This window comes from Aspergillus japonicus, assembly GCF_003184785.1.
Source record: "Aspergillus japonicus CBS 114.51 unplaced genomic scaffold BO86scaffold_8, whole genome shotgun sequence".
NCBI classification, from domain to species: domain Eukaryota; kingdom Fungi; phylum Ascomycota; class Eurotiomycetes; order Eurotiales; family Aspergillaceae; genus Aspergillus; species Aspergillus japonicus.
In genome coordinates this window covers 310938-329564 of record NW_020291645.1, presented here as the reverse complement: position 1 = coordinate 329564, position 18627 = coordinate 310938, and the positions used below count along the sequence as shown (strand labels likewise).

At 52.8% G+C, this 18627-nt stretch overlaps 8 protein-coding genes across 8 annotated transcripts; 4 read left to right on the top strand and 4 right to left on the bottom strand.

Moving 5' to 3' along the window:
* Window positions 1-622: 622 nt before the first annotated feature.
* On the bottom strand, window positions 623-1728 carry BO86DRAFT_441556 (SDR family oxidoreductase). The gene has a single exon (XM_025676272.1). It carries the CDS (start codon window positions 1663-1665, stop codon window positions 649-651), a length of 1017 nt encoding a protein of 338 aa, XP_025530546.1. The 5' UTR covers window positions 1666-1728; the 3' UTR covers window positions 623-648.
* Window positions 1729-2648: 920 nt separating this feature from the next.
* BO86DRAFT_332796 (MBL fold metallo-hydrolase) lies at window positions 2649-4037 on the top strand. Its single transcript, XM_025668790.1, has 4 exons — window positions 2649-2901; window positions 2978-3125; window positions 3183-3536; window positions 3614-4037. Exons 1-4 carry the CDS (start codon window positions 2686-2688, stop codon window positions 3901-3903), a joined length of 1008 nt encoding a protein of 335 aa, XP_025530545.1. The 5' UTR covers window positions 2649-2685; the 3' UTR covers window positions 3904-4037.
* BO86DRAFT_228186 (uncharacterized protein) lies at window positions 3614-4845 on the bottom strand. Its single transcript, XM_025666976.1, has 2 exons — window positions 4474-4845; window positions 3614-4406 (listed from the first exon to the last, which is right to left on the bottom strand). Exons 1-2 carry the CDS (start codon window positions 4754-4756, stop codon window positions 4012-4014), a joined length of 678 nt encoding a protein of 225 aa, XP_025530544.1. The 5' UTR covers window positions 4757-4845; the 3' UTR covers window positions 3614-4011.
* A 210-nt stretch (window positions 4846-5055) lies between these two features.
* Window positions 5056-7167, top strand: BO86DRAFT_441549 (MFS transporter). Its single transcript, XM_025676271.1, has 4 exons — window positions 5056-5571; window positions 5655-5841; window positions 5905-6398; window positions 6461-7167. The coding sequence occupies exons 1-4, from the start codon at window positions 5311-5313 to the stop codon at window positions 7139-7141; spliced, it is 1623 nt and encodes a 540-aa protein (XP_025530543.1). The 5' UTR covers window positions 5056-5310; the 3' UTR covers window positions 7142-7167.
* Window positions 7168-8624: 1457 nt separating this feature from the next.
* On the bottom strand, window positions 8625-10756 carry BO86DRAFT_446180 (FAD-binding oxidoreductase). Its single transcript, XM_025676500.1, has 6 exons — window positions 10081-10756; window positions 9778-9984; window positions 9376-9708; window positions 9143-9312; window positions 8849-9067; window positions 8625-8787 (listed from the first exon to the last, which is right to left on the bottom strand). Exons 1-6 carry the CDS (start codon window positions 10466-10468, stop codon window positions 8686-8688), a joined length of 1419 nt encoding a protein of 472 aa, XP_025530542.1. The 5' UTR covers window positions 10469-10756; the 3' UTR covers window positions 8625-8685.
* A 336-nt stretch (window positions 10757-11092) lies between these two features.
* BO86DRAFT_416667 (uncharacterized protein) lies at window positions 11093-14973 on the top strand (the record flags this gene model as incomplete). Its single annotated transcript, XM_025674987.1, has 8 exons — window positions 11093-11400; window positions 11719-11731; window positions 11860-12023; window positions 13014-13285; window positions 13339-13649; window positions 13707-14126; window positions 14189-14421; window positions 14523-14973. The coding sequence occupies 8 exons, from the start codon at window positions 11093-11095 to the stop codon at window positions 14971-14973; spliced, it is 2172 nt and encodes a 723-aa protein (XP_025530541.1).
* A 165-nt stretch (window positions 14974-15138) lies between these two features.
* On the top strand, window positions 15139-16143 carry BO86DRAFT_228158 (uncharacterized protein). Its single transcript, XM_025666975.1, has one exon. The coding sequence runs from the start codon at window positions 15481-15483 to the stop codon at window positions 15904-15906; it is 426 nt and encodes a 141-aa protein (XP_025530540.1). The 5' UTR covers window positions 15139-15480; the 3' UTR covers window positions 15907-16143.
* Window positions 16144-16436: 293 nt separating this feature from the next.
* BO86DRAFT_356216 (uncharacterized protein) lies at window positions 16437-18560 on the bottom strand (the record flags this gene model as incomplete). The annotated part of the gene is made up of 3 exons (XM_025669658.1): window positions 16437-16723; window positions 16852-18121; window positions 18180-18560. 3 exons carry the CDS (start codon window positions 18558-18560, stop codon window positions 16437-16439), a joined length of 1938 nt encoding a protein of 645 aa, XP_025530539.1.
* Between the last annotated feature and the right edge of the window lie 67 nt (window positions 18561-18627).

The following is an 18627-nucleotide window of genomic DNA, read 5'->3' as shown; positions in this document are numbered from 1 at the left end:
ACCAATGAGCCTCGTATAACCTATTTGCAAGGCTCCGAGCAGATTCTACGCGACCCTGGATATTGCGCTTAGGGTTTGGAGTCAGGCTAGCAGGGCGGACTGACGTAGCGTATTAGTAATACGCCTCCCACGCTCTCCGCCATGGGCCCTGTCGGTTGGGAGCTGGGAGAGGCTCAACATCATGCTTTCAATGACCGGGTACGTCATTCCTAATCGATAGCTTGTATCTACACTCATTACCAGGAGCTAGAGTTGATGATTCGGAATAAAGACCGTGTTGCGGGATTTTGACATCTTGTGCGGGCTGAAAAGGCTGTAAACGTGTTTTCCCCATCTTACATGGTCATCCGCAAAATCCGAACTAACCTCGGCATGGCAGGGCATAGCCATTGAACCATAAGGTGACAAGTCAAAGGTTGGTCCTTGTTTCTAAGAAATGGTAATCCTTGTAAGTTGTCATTCACCGGCCTGCAAGTAGACTTCTTGCAAGATCAGCACAATCAAGCCTTGTTGCACTGTTCGCATAGACCGAGTCAATACATGGTAGCAAAACAATTCACTTTCGCCTTAACAAGACAACTTTTAGAAACGATCATGAAGTTGGCAACAAGACCCTTTCGGCCAGAAAATAATGCTTGTGTCCGTGACCTACCCAAACCTCTTCAAGAGGTCATCAACCGTCTCCACCAAAGTATCCTCCAAATTGCGATACCGCAACCCTAACACCTTTTCCGCCTTACTCCCATCCGCAACATACGTCTCATCCAGAGCCCCACCTTCCCGGTACGGAACCTTGTCCTTCAGGTCCGGGAACCGCTTGCGTATGATCTCACACGCCTCCTGATACAGGAACCGGCCCCCAGCGACCAGAAAGCGCTCCCCGCCCGCTTCGGGCCGAGTATACGCCTGGTAATGCGCTTCCGCAACATCGTGGACATTGGCAAACGCCATGAAATCATTCTGGGGCACCTCAGCCCGCGACCCATTTACTAGATTCCAGATCGTCTCGGCCGACTCATTCAGCCGATTGTGCCCCTTGTTTGGGTCTCCGAGCGCGGGGCCAAACACCCAGGGCGGGCAGATGGTGGCGACGCTGAAGGTGAGCGGCTTGTCGGCGCTTTCGACCCACTCCCACAGCTTCCGTTCGGCGAGAGCTTTGGAAGCGCAGTACGCGACGCTCACGTCCGGGGTCAGCTTGGCTTCCTCGTAGCTGCACGGGTTCCAGTCCGCCTCGGTGTACCTATAGTCTCGACGAAGGCCCTGGTTGAGATCGAGCATTGCGGCGAACGAGGAGGTGACGACGACGCGGCGCACGGTGCGTCCGTGAGCGGAGACGGAGTCGAGGATGTTCAGCGTCCCCTGAATGGCTGGTTGGAGGAGGTCGGTCTCGTTGTCCGATACCGTGAGGGAGAACGGGCTGGCGGTGTGAATCACGCCGGAGACATTCTGGACGGCCTTGTCGAAGGCGCCGGGGGCAGCCATGTCCGGCACGATGGCGAAGGAGAGGCGATCCACGTATTCGGGCGGGTAGCGGGATTTGACCGTCTCCGCGGACGAAGCTGAGCGCACGGTGCCACGGATATCGTATCCCGCGTCGAGGAATCTTTGGATGACGTGCGAGGCGACGAAGCCTGAGGCGCCGGTGACGAGGATTGTTTCGGGCATTATTTGCAATTTATAAAAGCTTGCATGGACAGGAACTGGTTTTGTATGGAGTGGGAGTAATGCAGGGCGGGTGATTCCAAACGAAGTCGAGCGAGGTCTTCGGACACGGCTAACCTCAAAGGCCTATTGCGTTGATATATGAGTGCATGACAAGGAATACGGGCCATGCCACCTGAGTGTCACGGACACGAGAATGACTGCTCGAACAAAGAATACTGACGTCGACTGCCGTATCCTGTTCTGTGGATCTCTGGTTACTGTCTCCTTCCGCTTAGTGCTAATCTCCCCGCCCCGTTCCCGGCGTTTCCGTCGATACGAGATGCGGGTGGGGCCAGATCTGGAGGAGATCTTCTGGAACCAGAGATCAGGGCATTCAACAGCGAATGATTTCTGAGACTCTGTACGCATCATCCATGGCTAGATGCTGACATTCCCGGAGCATGATGGTGCGTCTAACATGTCCCGTGACATCTAAGAGCTCCAAGTCTGTATATGAGCGTTGATGTCCCGCGGTCTGTGGGGACTCGAAAGTATTCAGCTTACCCATGACTGCTGCAGGAAGCACAAGTGAGTAAGAAGGAGGATCAGTTGATAAACTCCTCTGGGTTCTTAGATTCCCGGTGTCCAGAAACACATGACATGTAGTTCTTCACTGAAGGTACGTGGCGCAGAGGACGGCTTGGCGCACACGATAGGGTTGGAGTTCCGTGTGGCACAAGGTCAAGTCAATCGAGTCACATAGATATTCCTCAATTCGACGACGGGTGAGATGGACCAACAATGATGCCGACTCAATAGCAAAGTGGTGGGATGACTGAGGCCGCGATTCGGATCTCGGCTTGACTCGCATACTTATCGGATGGCCGAGCAGAAACGGCACAATCCCGGTTATGACCTCATCACCGTCTCGGAGTCCGCCTACAGCTGCGTATAAAGTGTTCACCAAGTCCCCACCCTTCCTGGTATACGTCAGGAACTAAATCTTTCGGTCTATCACGACTCGCAATACCAAGACCCCTCATGTTGACTGAAATTGACCAACTCGAGATCCATGTCATCGTCAATGACGAGCTGGACCCTATTTCTCCAAGCCCGAATCCAGCTGTGCAAGTTGCTAGCCGGTTTATGGGCATCCCGCTCTCTCCGCTGCCATCCGGCACTGAGCGGGGTGGCGCGCAAATGGAAATGCGCATGGACAACATCTGTTGTGCGGCACATGGGATCTCTTTGCTCTTGGTGGGTGGGATCCAAACTTTGCGCTTCCCAGTTGGGAACTTAGGGGGATCCAGCAATGACTAATCAGGACGAATAGATTGCTACAAAGGGCGACAAAAAACACTACTTTCTCTTTGACGCCGGGCCAGAGGGCGAAGTCTGGGAGAGGAATTCTGGTCGCCTTCGCGCCGAAGTGGGCCGCATTGAGCACGTTGCTTTGTCGCATTACCATCGCGATCATTCTGGTATGTACCGGAGCTGGACTTCCCACGGTGAAAGGATAGTCATTGACTTTGGCTCAGGTGGCCTAACCAAGGCGATTGAGCTCATCAACAAACACGATCAGGGAGGCAAGAATGTCGTGGTGGACGTGCATCCGGATCGTCCGGCCTACCGCGGCGTGCAGGCTGATCGGCCAATCTCCCTAGAAGCGGACCCTTCCTTTGAGGAGCTAGAAGCTGCCGGAGCGACTTTGCTCAAAAGCGACCGACCGCACACCGCACTGGACAATTTCTTCATGGTGTCCGGGGAGATCCCGCGCGAGACCAGCTACGAAGATGGCATCTACGGTGGTCTGCGGTTTGATGAAGCGACCATGAAGTGGAAGGAGGATACACTAATCATGGAAGAGCGGTATGTTATGTGCAATCTCAAAGGTATGTCTCGAGCTCCCCATCTTAGCACATCGAATCTCGGGACTGTTCTGACTAGAGATGATGGGGCCGTGATACAGGCAAGGGGCTCGTGGTCTTCACCGGTTGCGGGCACGCTGGAATCGTGAATACCTGCCACGACGCAGTCAAGCTCGGCAATGGCACCCCATTATACTGTGTGGTGGGCGGATATCACTTGGCTGATGCAGACGATGCCAAATTGAATGCCACCATGAATGATTTGAAGAAGCTGCAGCCAAAGGTTCTGCTGGCGGGTCATTGCACGGGCTGGCGGTTCAAGTGTCTCATTGCGCGTGACCTTCCCAATTGTTTGGTCCCATGTTTTTCGGGCAGTAAGTATACTTTGTAGGAGCAGTGAATCAATGTCACGAACGGTAGGGCCTGACGACTGGGCTGCCCTGCTGAGATTGAGAGAAGGGACGCTAAGGGCCAGGCGATATAGTTAAGCGTATTTGCTCTATTTGAGAACATATTGTACACCCGACTTTAACAAAATCTTTGCGTATAGCTCATGCAGCCACACCACAGCCCCCGGCATCGGAAGCCTATCCGTTCGTCCAGCTCCTTGGAAGAAGAGCGATTTGAACCCGAACTCGGCTACATGGTTCTCCTTGTCCACTCGAGCGGCAACCTCGATTAACGCGTCCAAGGGACGTAGACCGCGATTGCAAGTTTTGTCTCCTCCCCGGATGAGGATTGAAGTTGACGACCGATCGATAACCTCGAATTCGGAGACGATGTCGGTGCCGACCTTGTAATCTGACCGTAGAAGCTCGGAAGAAGACCAAAGCTGGGTTGCATTCGTGTTAGGCTTATCGAGCCATTTGCGAAGGACTCGTTGTGGAGCAAACCCTGCAGGATACATGGACGCACGGGTTAGAGACACAAAGCTTTCGGACGTCAAGGTTCAATGCGTTACCAGCACCGGCCCATATTCCCCCACAATATCTCTCAAGTAGTCTCTTCTGATCCTCCAGGAGTGTGGGATCGATTTGATTCAATGGCACCCTGATGATGTGCAAGTCATGGATTGTCGGATTGCTATTGGGGTTGTAGCTTTGGTAGTACTTGGAAGTGAAAATAGGATCGGTCGACGTTAGGGGGATTGCGTGGATGTCAGCGGTTGTGAGGTATATCCCCAATGCTAGGCCGATGCTACCGGAGATGGTGGTGCCTGCGAGCACCTTTCGTCTGAGGTACATGAAGGATGTATACAGGTGTGTAGATATTAATAGGAGATAGAGGGGCTTATAATTCAGCACTTGAGATCCCAATTCGACGGGAGAATTTGGCTGTACGTACGGCTTCTGCTGATGATCCTTTCCGTACCCTTGTGTTTATGCTCCGGTAGTTAGTGTTTGCATTGCACTGTACCCACCTTTCCCCATCCTGCTCGGACTTCCGAACAAATGGAGTCGAGATTCGCTTCCCGCCACGTAAAATCAGAGCTCGGCTTCCGGAAATACCAAAGGTTTTCTGTGGTGTATGTGTGATTGGCGTTCGAGACTCTGAAATCTCTTGCCAAATACAAGGGATACAAAGCTTCATCTACGGTTCGAAGAAAATAACGAAATTGGAACCAAAATGTGGCAGAGCCTCGCTCGACCCAATTATTTTGTCATCAGAAATTGGTGTTCAAATATGGTGTCACATCCTTTCCCTTCTTCCACCAATTTAACCATCATCAGTGTATCGAGTACAGCCGATCATTTTTGAAGGATATATTGAGCACTGTTCTCAGCCCACAGGAATCGGGATGCGTGAACTACTTCGGGACACAGCCTTTGGGAAGCTCGTTCGTATTGCAAGCAGCAACTGGCTTCTACCCTATCCCGAGGAATGTGACTCTTCCATCGCCTCAGATTACTCCGATAGCGCTACGGAAGCCGGAGCCCTAGAACCAAATGCAAGCATTCTAGAGCCCAATGGTTTAGAGACTATCATGTCTCAGGCCTCCGGTCGGTCGCGTCGAGGCTCCATCTACACGTCCGGCCACGGGAACGAAAAGTCCATCATTGTGGGGTGGAGACCAAATGACACTGAGGTAACTACTGACAACCCCTTATAGGTGACGGAAGGCAAATGGTTGATTGAAAATAGAATCCTCAGAACTGGGGCTTTGGGAAGAAGCTCTTCGTCAGCTCACTTATCTGGCTGTTGACCTTTGCCATATACATTGGCTCGGCCATCTACAGTCCCGGCATCCCCGGGGTAGCGGAAGAGTTTGGGGTGAGCACTGTGGCCTCGACATTAGGTCTAACACTGTTTGTGCTAGGGTATGGAATCGGTAAGCTTGTGTTTCATCGTGCAACCACCTTCGTTGCTGACCGTTGAACCCCCTCCAATTCAGGTCCCATGATCTGGTCGCCTCTCTCCGAGCTTCCGACCGTTGGCAGAAGTCCTGTCTACATCCTCACGCTCTTCGTGTTTGTCTTCCTGAATTTCGGCGTTGTCTACGCGAAGAACTTTGGCATACTTCTTACATTTCGCTTCCTTACTGGGTTTATTGGATCTCCGGCCCTGGCGACGGGCGGCGCATCTATGGGCGATATCTGGTCGCCCCGAGCGCGCGACTATATGATTGTGGTCTGGGGCGCTTTCGCCATTGCAGCACCAGTCCTAGGTCCTATGGTTGGCGGGTTTGCCTCGTCGGCCAAAGGCTGGACGTGGACTGTTTGGCAGTTGATTTGGGTCTCTGGTTTTGCGCTGGTCGTCTTGTTCTTCTGGCTGCCCGAGACGTATGGACCAAACATTCTCTATCGACGAGCGCGTCGACTGCGCAAACTCAGTGGAAAGCCGTTCTATTGCGAAGCGGAGCTGGAATTTCAAAGCATCTCATCCACGGTATGCCAACTCTCCCCACGCCCGCACCGAGTAGCCCTAACATCTCCCCTGCACCGCCTCAGGAGATCCTTTTCGAAGCCCTTGTCCGCCCGTTCCAACTCTGCTTTCTCGAACCCATCGTCCTCGTGATGAACATATATATTTCTCTTGTCTACGGCATCCTCTACATATGGTTCGAGGCCTTCCCCATCGTCTTCGAGGAGATCCATGGCTTCAACGCCGGTGAAGGCGGTATGGCCTTCCTAGGAATCATCACCGGAACCCTCTGCTTCGCCATCCCCGGCTACTTCGCCTGGAAGTACTTCATCCAATCCAAGCAACCCACCAGCACGCCCGAAGGGCAGCTGCCACCGGCAATCGTTGGCAGTATCTGCCTTCCTGTATCGCTGTTCTGGTTTGGGTGGACCGGCAACTTCGATTCCGTACACTGGATCGTGCCCATCATGGCCTCGGCTCTCTTCTCGGTGGGTGGGTGTTTGATCTTCAACCCGATTTTCTGTTATCTGGCCCATGCCTACCCGCGCTATGCCGCTTCGGTGCTGGCGGGCAATGACTTTATGCGGTCGTCCTTTGGGGCTGGCTTCCCACTGTTTGCGGCTGCCATGTTCCATAACCTGGGCGTCGGGTGGGCGTGTACGTTGCTTGGATGTCTGACTTGTCTTTTCGTGCCGTTCCCCTTCGTGCTTTACTGGCGGGGGAAACAGTTGCGGTTGCGGAGCGGGTTCGCCAGGCATGATATCTGACCCAGTTTCATGTTCATGGGGTCGCGAAGTAAAGATATATTGTATTTATTGAATTTGGATTGGCCAGATGGATTGGCCAGATAGAATGCTGGATCAACAGAATGCTTGGCGAAAAGGAATTGCTACGAATCTTGAAATGGCTTTCCGGTTTATTATCTGAACACATCCTTGACTAATTCATGCCAGTAACGCTCTCACGAGAGATCTCTCGCTCTGCCCGCGGCTGGAGGATGGATCAAGTGCCAGGGATACGAGCAGGATGGCAGAGCTGGTCCCTTTCTCTCAACGCACACACTGGTCAAGCCATATGAGGCTGGTATTGCCTGCTTCGAAGCAGAGGTGACTAGTGCCTGTCCCTCCTTATCTGACATATCCACAACTGGAAGGCTGTGGCTCACAGCCCCGCACAAGGAGTCCAAAGGATGGTCCCACGAGAGATAGGAAAGATAAACGTTACCGCGAGAGGGGGTCATGAAGTGCTTCGAGGTCCTACTTGAACCAGCCGGAGGGCACCCTCCCGGAAAGGTAAAGGTATATAATGCATCGTTCAGCTTTCAATCTCTGAGCCCAAGCCCGGTAATAATCACCATGGCCCAATTCATTGTCCCTCGGTCACCATTGCCTCTACTACAAGTTGATGAAGTCGAACCCGGGGTTGACCTCTTCCCACCGCTGAGTTGCCGGGCTATGGGCCCTGGCTTGATCATCCTATTCCCAACCAGTATTAGAAACTAAGCTCATGACCATCCGCAATCAACGCAATCACTAGTAATGCCCTGATTTATCAAGCAAGCCCCTTCTGCGAGAGATCCCCGCGGGATCTCATTCGGGGGTTCGTCAATCCACAAGCACAGACCCAACATACCAGTAGAGACCGACCAATACAGCGCTGAACATTCTCAGGGCGGCTCACAAGTGCCGAAACGATGAGTTTGACCTCATAGCATCTTCATGAGTTCCACAGTGTCGGCTTTTGGAGTCATGATAGTTTCCGAATGCGGCTTTAAATGCCGAGCCGAACCCATGGGGAAGATGGGCCCTGCCACCTGGGACTTCCCGGGATTCTTACCGGTGTCAATGTGACTCTGGCAGTATGCCATCGTCAATCACGGCCTGCTAACCAAGTAACTTGTATACTCTCCAATTATGCCACTGGCGGCAACAGTAGTGATACAGGCGGTGGGGGGGGATAAAAGTTATTGGTGAACATCTTTGTTGGTTACGGTAGGCTATCACACTCTCGGGCCATTGATGCGTTGTTTTCTTGGCGGGTCAAGTATCACTTGCGCTCAATGTTTACACCCCATTTGTCCGCACGGGAGTCTAGGGTCAATTGCAGGATATCGAGATATAAGACATTACTAGTAGAAGTTGAACCCGTGTCTTGGGCCAATACACAATTATCAATATGTCGTAGCAAAATCCGAACAGTGATTCCTCTTGACCGCAAAGCATTCTGGTTGTTCTAGACAAAAAGGTACTTCCTAGTCTTCGTCCCAGGTTTCATAAAATATGAATAACTACGTGTTAATCAAATACTACCTTCACCCTGAGTCAGTCTGCACACCAATAGCGCCCTTGAATCTTCCATCTGGGTCATACCACCTCCGCAATTCCCGCAATTTGGCAACATGCGGCCCCCAGATCTACACGCGTGTCAGCATCAGTGTTTGACGGGGAGGATCAGCTATTTGGGGCAGCACATACCTTTGTCGTATCATGGTAGTCCTCAAAGCCGTTTGGCAACACGTGGAACTCCGCATAATCTCCCAATACCCTGGAGGGGGCCTGGATAGCGAGATCGCGAGCCAGTTCCTCTTGGGTGGGACCGGCATCCGCAGGGCATCCAGTGCCGAGGAGGATGATATGCTTCGTATCACTAGGTCTGGGCCAGGCAGAACCGGACATGCCACCCACTGGGTCACTCTAGATCGAAACGAAGCCATGCGCACTCAGCTTGGGTTTCAGGGAAGACATGCTACGGGATGGGGAACTCCTTACCGAGCTTAAGAGTTCGAAGATCAAATAGGTGCAGTCGCCTAGTGAGGAATCGATCTTTCGGATCTCTTCGAACCATCTGACGGCCTTAATAACGATGTCTTTCGAGATCTCCTTGAGTAGCAATGGTTGCCAAAACTGCTTCATAGTGCCTTTGACAATACCAGCCTTGTCTGCAAGAGGGTTGCATGTCAGTGACGATTACCGGCCAAGGGTTCTTGATGCCCATCTCTCACCTTGCAGGTTTGCAACCCCGGCAAGGGTCGTAATCTTGGTCTGGTCGATGGCGCCGGGGATATCCAACGCCCACCGGAAGTGGGCCCGACCGTGCTCCTCGCCGTTGGCGTCGAAGGCATGGATGACTAACATGTCCTCGTCCGTGCCAAGCGACTCGAGCAGGCGTCCCTTAACCACGTACAGGAACATGGTTATCCTGGGACTGACCGGCCGGCAGAGGAAGTTCGCGATGCCCTCCGCGACTTCTTGCAACCTTCCCCTCGGCACCAGAATGGGCCCGGCCCAGATATGCTGGGGGTAGGGAAAAACCCGGAGCTTGACCTGGACCAGGGCTACAGTCAGGTATGAAGATTAGTACAGACCATCCCACGAAAGCCTGCGCACATCGTAGACAGACATACCGCCAAAGCCGCCACCACCCCCACGCAGTGCCCAGAGTAATTCCGGTTCCGTAGACGCCCACACCACCGATCCGTCATACTTGACCACCTTGGCGTCCAGCATGTTATCCTGGTCGGAGATGCAGCCATACTCGCTGGAAACCCACGAGTAGCCGCCATTGACAATGGTTCCAGCTACGCCGACACAAGGTGTCCGGGCGCCCACGACTGTTCGTTTTGCCGAGTATCATATCAGCAGCCGGGTTCCTGTGATTGCAACCATACGGAGACCACGCAAAGATTGAAAAAAGCAAGATCACATACTGCCATACTCTGGTGCCGCATCAGCGAGCTTCCGATAGACATCTGACCATGTCTGTCCAGCACCAACAGTCACCACTTCCCCCGGTGCATCGAAGTGGAAGTCATCGAAGCCTGACATATTGACCACGACATCCTTAGCTGAGGCGGAACTAAACCCTTGGCCGTAGATGGCAAAGTCAAGCCTCGTTCTGTACAGGAAGGCAAGCACCCTGCTGAGCGACTCGATAGAGGTGGGTCGGAGTACCAGGCGGGGCCTTGCATGCTTTTGTGCGGCCCAGGTCTGGGCTCTGGCCTCATAATCTGGGGAATTGGATGTGATAATCTCGTCTGCCTGCAGCAGGGAGAGCAGGGTTGCAAAGGAATCTGCTTGCGGGTTTGATGCAGGCATAGTGATTAGTTCTTGCCGCCAAGCAAAGGGTGTGTGTGGCTCAGAGTGGAAGAAGCAACTGAGCGGCCAGATGGTTCGGGTCGATTGCAGTCCTCTTAAACCACACTCGACTTGCAGGTCTAGAAGCTAGCTGATTTACTTTCTAATATACCCTGCTGAATTGACCAGAGAGCCTGTAGGCATGCTCTAACAGCCTGCTGCAGGATTCTGTCGTGCAGATGGCCGAAGGTGTACGTACACCGATCGATTGGCCACATAAGGGTTTTCCAATGAAGATCGACATCTTGGCCATTGATTATCTCATACTTTGCCCTTGTGGGATGCATCTTTCGGGGCTAGAGGTTATGTGAAGATTTTCATGGGTGGCAAACGTCGGCGACCCGACGACCCAGCTGATTACCCTTTTAGTTCGGATATCCGAAGAAATCCCGCATCGGCTTTCGGGGCCCAACGGGACTTTCTGTGCAAGGGCAAGGGCAATGCCGGCCCGGATGTCGAAAACCCCGGCCTATATCTCGGCTATTTATTCAGGATTCCGACTACTGGGCTTGCGAAATGGCTCATCGTGGATGCTATTGGCTTGTCAACCATTAACCTCCGTGCCTAATCCCTGCACATCATACCATGTCGAACGTCCTCGTCACAGGGAGCTCTCGCGGGCTTGGCCTCGAATTGGTCAAGCAGATAGCTGCTCATCAGGACCTGCAAGGTGGAGTGGTCGTGGCCACTGCTCGGACATGCAGCCCTCAGCTGAAGGAGGTCATCTCTGCGAGTAATGAAGCCGTTGTTTTCGTCGCGCTCGATGTAGCGGACGAGGGGGCCATCGCAAACTTGGTCGAGCAAGTCAAATCGGCCCTCGGGGGACGCAGTCTGGATATCCTGATCAACTGTGCAGGTGTCCATAGTGAAACGCATGGCAAGGTGACTCTTATGTATGCAATACCGACCCTTTGCTTATGATGGTTAGCTCAGGGGGAGAGACTAACGTTGCTCAGGTCGGACCTCGACTGGCAGTTATCAGTCAACGTGACCGGCACGCATAATGTTCTCCGACAGTGTCTGCCCCTCATGCAGTCGAGCAAGGTTAAGAAGGTGGTGAACATGTAAGTAGATGCTTTCCCGTCGCGCGCTGAAGCTTTCTTGGTCGCAGATTGCTGACACTTAAACTATTAGCTCGAGTGCATACGGCTCCATGACCCATGCTCGAGATGTAGTCTATGCACCTTGTCCAGCCTATAAGATCAGTAAAGCTGCCCTGAATGCGTTGACCGTGCAATATGCTCTCTCATATGAGGACGAAGGTTTTGTGTTCCTCGCAGTCAGCCCTGGTGTAGGTCGCCCTTTCCCACCGATAGAACAAATTCGACTTCATATTCACTAATGGCCTACAGTGGTTGAAGAGCGATATGGGCGGACAAGACGCTGATCTGACCGTGCCTCAGGGCGCAGAGGCAGTACTCAAGATGGCTCTCGCAGCCGATAGCCAGGACAATGGAACCTTCAAGAATATCCATGTTCCTGGTTGGGGAAAGTATGATGGACAGAACGTGGCGTGGTAAACCGCTGGGGGCAAGTATTCGTGGTGAATTGTGATGCTATTCGAGAGTATATTTCGGGTCCGACCGAGCCTTTAGATCTACTAGATGGTGTTGAAAAGGGCGATTGACCTGTATTAATATAATCATATGCACCCTCAAAATACGAGGATAGAACATAAATTGACTAGATGGACGACAAGTGCCCAGCAAGATCTATTGGCCTGGATGTACAGTACAGTACAGCGTGTAGTGTAGAATCACTGGGTGGTAGCACGGCAGAACGGCCCAGGCAACACGGCACTCAGGCAGCGAGGAACGCCGGATTCCTGGATTTTCCTGTCCCCGCTTCCGCCTCCCTTGCAGTGGAACCTCGAACCCTCCTTTCTCACCAGCCTGCTTTACCATTCCGAATCAACCAAGCACGAGGCACCACGAATGCAAGATGGCAAACAGTCTCACCTCTGCGACGGACATCCTTCCTGCCGTAGGTTATAACCTCACCTCAACTAGTTCCAAGCCGAGCTGTAGTCGTCGTCAAAATGCTAATCCATCGTAAACAGTGTGACCTATGCCATGCCAGAAAGGTATGTTCACGCTTGGACTTGACGTGTCCTTCCAGGTGTTCTGACCTTGATACCATCAACTAGGTTAAATGTAATCGGCAAGCGCCATGCGCCAACTGCGCAGACGCTGGTGCCGTGTGTAGACGCAAGCGCGGTGGCCGGAGATCGAAGAAGAGAACCCTCCAGTGGTCTGCTCCCATTATAGCTCTCAAAGCCCGGGAGGCTCTGAATCTGAAGTCATTTCGCAGCTTTTTGAGTCCCCAGGAAACCATAGTCGACTTTGACAGACAGACGCCCAGAAGGTACAGAAATCCGCCAGCTCAAGACGACTACTACGTCTCTAACGAGAAGTATTTCCAGACAACGTCCGAGTCCTGGCCTAACGCTCACAGAATTTAGCTCTCCTAGACGCTCTGAGTATCAAGACTCGACTTTAGTACCTAGGCCCCCCTCTCCTGATGCTGTCTCGACTACAAGCGACGAGGGGTCGAACTATCATGCAATCCAGGCCAAGAACATTATACAGATAGATCTTCAGAACCCTCGCTTGATTAGTCGTGAGCAACAGTCGGTGCTAAAGTCGGCGCTTCAATTGGTGAGCAGCATGGCCGACCATCAGCCGCCCCCATCTCTGGAAGAAGAGAATCATCTGCACGACTGCCCTAGTACGGTTGCAGAAGTACCACCGCGTGAGCTGTTATTCATGCTGCTGCCTGGTATCGATACCGAACCTCTCTCTCGCATAAAGCCACTGCTGATGGGGATGCAGGCCCACCGGAGTCCGTGCGTATACAGTGGCCAGATCATATATCGGACAAGGCCTATGTAAGGATGGCCACGCCCCTACTAAAAGACCGATCGCAGCTCGACGCCAAGACATTCCACCAGTATTGCGTTTGTATCTATGTAAAAGCCATTTTTCATATATACCAGGTTTCACGATCCATCGACGACCCTGTTCTGCGAAAGGAGATGTCAGAATCCAGGTCAAACTATGTAGCAGCAGCAATGCGCAGCATTGAGAAATTCAACATACTCAAACCACCAGATCTCTTGACGATCCAGTCCATGGTGTCCAGTGTAAGCTGTCTTTCGACCGAAGAGATGAACGAGCTCTTGACTAATTTCACCCTCTAGGCATTGCTCATGCAGCACTTAGGGAGACCACACCAATGTTGGCTCTTTATTTCATATGCCGCCCGACAAATCACGGCCTTAAACTATCACAAGATACGCAGACTGCCAGCGACCTCCGAAACGGAGCAAGAGATCAACAGTGTCGTCTACTGGTGCTACTATCTCGACCAGACCTTGAGTTCTCTTCTCTGTCGGCCCTCTTCGCTACCCGACCTCGAGGTCTCCCCTACCGACCTTATTGCATTAGCGCCGTCGTCCCCGTACAATGACCTTCTGCGGGTGATAATTGATCTCGCCCAAATTCAGGGCAAGCTGCGTGCAGTCTCTTGTGGTAGCAGAAACAAGCACCCCGATCAAGCTCTCGAGACATGCCAGCGCCTCGAGGCTAAAATGCAGGCCATTCTTCCACGCTTGCAGGCGGTACGTCCTACACCACTTCCCTCTAACACAAAATCATTCCTCTAAGCCAGGCCGTCATTTAGGGTCGTGATTCCCATCCCCAAATGGTCCAGTACGACTGGGTCGGTGTGGACTTTTGCTACTACGCCATATTCGTCGAGATCCACCGTACCCGGCTGAAAAGCGCATTCAGCCCAAAGGTTCACCGAGAATGCCTCATCAATGCGCGCAAGTCGCTCCAAGCCTTTCACTTCCTCCAACAACACCCCGCCGAGCTTCCAGGGTTTGATGATCCATATCCGTCCTTCTTGACCTGGTGCGTGTTTGGTCACCGATCACCCAGTACTGTACTTCACAGCGCGGGCAGTTCAGACTGACCGCAGACCATCCTAGGACCCTCTTCCTCTACCCGCTGAGCGCTTTCTTTGTCGTCTTCTGCAACATTATCGGCACCATCGATCGGGACGATTACGACCTCTTGGATCGGATCATCCAACGCCTGGAGCCGTTTAAGCAGGACCGCCACCTGGGCAAGCTTTTGAACCTGCTGCAGTCGCTGGAGCGTCTTTGCGCGCCCTTCTTCCAGGTATCTGGTGGTCGGGGCGATTCTGGCTCTGAGGCTGTCGCGCCTGATGGCGATCTACCAGTGCCGTTGGCTGGGACCAATTTTGATCATGCGCATAACACGGCATCCCTGGAAACGTTTCACCCCATATTCCCTGAAGCCCCTGGTTTAGAGCCTATGCCCACCGCCACCACCGACGTGGATTCCTCTGCTGACTGGTTGATGTGGCAGCTGTTCAATAGCCAGGTTCCAGCGGGATGGCTGGACAAGGATGTCGACCCGTTCGATGTTGGCCCCACGTAAAGGATTGACTAGATGAGGAGAATCCCATCTGCACGCATAACTGGTCTGATCAAGCGGCAAGATTCCTCATGGGCATGCCCTTAACGTAGAGCATAGGTGGCACCAACTTTCTCGCAGCGGTCTCTGAGTACTACGTCCACGTGTGGAAGACACTTACCCCATTCGGCCGGAACCCCGAAGAACTCGGATCTCCGAAAGCATATGATCGGCCGCCGTCGTTATGTGTGTGACTGCCAGTGAAGGGCCTACTTCCAGTCTGCTAATGCAATGACCCTCGAAACAATGCCAATATAAGCGAAGCAGCCATTGATCTTCTACAATTCGTGCTGATACCCAACACTTCCCGGTCCCTGATTTCGCAGATGCACGTACGTCGAAACACACCCCACCCGCCTCTCCGCAAAACCTCAAGTCCTAACTCCAGCAGACCATCGCCTACAGACCATTCGAGTCACCACTTCACGCTATCACACACGCGTCCAGGCTCAACTTTCGATTCACGTTGAGATGCACACCGACACCGACCCCGACGCAGGATTCACCGTCCACGTCGACTCGCTCCAATGGCTCCCACTCGCCCCCCGCGTCTTCATCAAGGTCGTGAAACTCGTCCCCGAGACGGGCGAGTACACGATCATGGTCCGCGCCGAGCCGGGCGGTCTCCTCCCGCGCCACCGTCACGTAGACAGCGCCGAGATCTACGTCCTCAAGGGCAGCGGCGCGCATCCGCAGACGGGGTCCTTTGTCGCCGGCGACTATGTGTCTGAGAGTAGAGGCGCGGTGCACGACCCGCTCCCGTTCGACTGCGAGACCGAGCTGCTGATGGTCAGCCGCGGGCCCTCGGTGTTTCTGGGGGACAACGGGGAGGATTTGTATGTCATGGATGTGGAGATGCTGCAGGGAATGGTGGCGGCGGCGATGGAGAACGCTTAGGGTGGTGTTGTGGGATCGTGGACTAGATTATGTTGAGTGCTGGGAGGTCTTGTGGTGGTTCCGTTATTCGGTGGAAAGCGAGGGTGCGGGAGGATTGTGATCGCGGAGAGATCATTCTTAGCATTGATACGGTGTCAAGTATACCTAATGCAACACTGTTGAGTGTACGAAGAGTTCTTTCACAGACGGTACACCGGCTTCGCATTGTAATCAGGCAAGCTGTGCTTTGTCAGCACATTTCTGTCATTATGGCTTGCCTATGATTAGAAAAAGACGATGGGTCCTGAAGGAAGAAGTCAAATAAGAAGTCATCCTCAGTGGATCCCGCATTGTCGTTGTACTGGGCATCATTAGGATTAGTCACGACAGATGAGGAAAAGGGACTGCTTTCGTACCAATGAGTCCAGACCACCGGAGATATCGTGGAGCATTGCTGATGGTGAAAGACCTTCCGAGCTGATCGCTGGTGCACTGCGACGCCTTATTTAGTTGTGAACTCGAACTCGACGGGGATGCTATGACAGCGAGCCTTACACTGGCTGTATGGGCGAGTCACACGTGAGCAAAGAAGCCCGCGCAGTGTGTAAGAAAGTGCAGACTTGGATTGCTCGATTCGCAGCTTCCGTGTCATTGCTGGATCTTGTCGCGGGAGATATCTTGGTCTTAACCAGACCGATGATCATGCTGAGGAGATAGTACTCGTTCAAGCCATGCAGAGTTCTGCTTATCCTTGTTTGCAAGATCTCTAACACCTGCTCAACCGCGCCAAGTAGATGATGTGCGAATCCTAAGGATGTGGTTACTCCGGTAGCTTCCACTGAGAACAATGTCAATTTATCACCGCTCGTGCAACATTTTGCGTGAAAAAGGAAAAAAAAAAAAAAGGAAAGGAAAGAAAAGAAAAAGACAGGAGCTTTCCTGAAAAGGCATGGCGAGTTGACTCACCACCAGGGCCATGAGAAAGATAAATCTCATGGCAGAGGTCCAAGGCAGCTACCATCAGCCCTGTCTGACAAGCATGTTTCGGAACGATTCCATCGTCAACGAGCCTTTGGTAGCATTCCAGTATTGTTGTGCTCGCATCCAAGCGCGCTCTGCGACAGATCGCTGATTGGAACGAGTCTGGCGACTGGCAACCGAACTTGGCATACAGCAAGAGCGAATACTGACACAAATAAACCTTCAGCAACGTGCTCAAGTACATAGCGAGCCTCTCCTGGCGTGGATCTGCTGCCCGACCCTTCCAGTCCGGGATGTCACGAATTGCGTTGTGCAACGCTTCCGCGAGTTCCTGGACCTGCTCAAACTCTATCGCTACATCGTAGCCATTCACATACGAGCATATGGCAAGTCTTGTCGGTAGTGATTTCAACATGATAACCTGGAACGAGGTATCGCTCATCGCCTCCATTGGCAAATCGACACCCCCATTCTCGAGGGATTCGTGTATCTGGTCATCGTTGATATGCAATGGACGATGTGTCGAAAAGTCATTCATTCGGAGAGAGGGCGGCATTCCTCGTTCTACAGCGGCCTGTACATCCAGCTCCACGATCGTTGTCCATAGCCTCCGCCGGATCTCCAGATTGTAGGGGGAAATTCGAGCTGCTGGGTTAGCCTCCTGGTGGTACCCCGCTGCCATTGCCAGTCGCATCAGTGCGCCAGTGCTGGTCCAAAATGAGCTTCCTTGAATATAGTTCGCTCGCTTCGCAATCAGTAATAAGCAATGACATGCAATGGTGCACGGAGAATGTGGCACAACATCAGTGGAGGAAGTGAGCCATGATTCAGCGACCTCGATCCATTCCGTCGTTTGCACGTAGATCGACACGTAGATCGATGTTTCGCTCTCCTTCTCGAAATGAATGTCGGGGTGAAGGCTGGCGCCAGCCGCAAGTACTAAGAGCAGCTGGGCAAGGAATGAGGTGGCTGTCGACATGGAATCGCCCCAATGGCGATGATAGTCTGCCATGAAGACCGATCGGTCCAGCACGCGATGTGTGGTCTCGAAGCGATCGAGATAGCTCTGTACTAATGCATCCGCCACAGATTTGCTTGGTATCAGGAGCTCCAAAGCGGCGGAGCTCGCTGAAGCGGTACGACGCTGGCCACGAGCAATGCCTTCATTCTGTGGTGGATACACCCCATCCCTTGCAACATTGATCGAAGGGTGCGTAGCTTTGACGCGAGCAATGTAGGATTGAAGCTCGGGAAACTAAAACACAGGGCATCAGATTACACAATTCTACTTTACTAACCAAGCCAACACTCACCTGCTGATAGAAGTTCATGTGATAACTATACCCGTAAAATTGAACGAAATTGCCCCTCCTTCGCAGATGGGTTATTTCGCCAGTTCCACTGGGCGTAGGCAGGGAACTTTTCTGCAGGCCATCCTGTGATGACACTTTGGGTGCTGGTATAGCCTCCGTGTTGTTTTGTCGGACAAGCCTAGTCATTACATCTTTCTGATGAGGTTGACCACGATATGTGCATTCGTCGGCGATTCCGGCCTTCACGCACCGGCCGCAGGACGGAAATTCCTTGCCACATTTAAGCTTCCGCTGATAGCATTGGATACAAGCCAAGGGCGGTCGTCTTTTCTTGACACCTGGCTTAAGTGTCCGCTTAGGTCTTTTCTGGGAAGGATCCATCGTCCAGGATGATGGGGAATATCTTGCATGGACGACACATTCGGACAATTGGGGAAATTGCCACTTG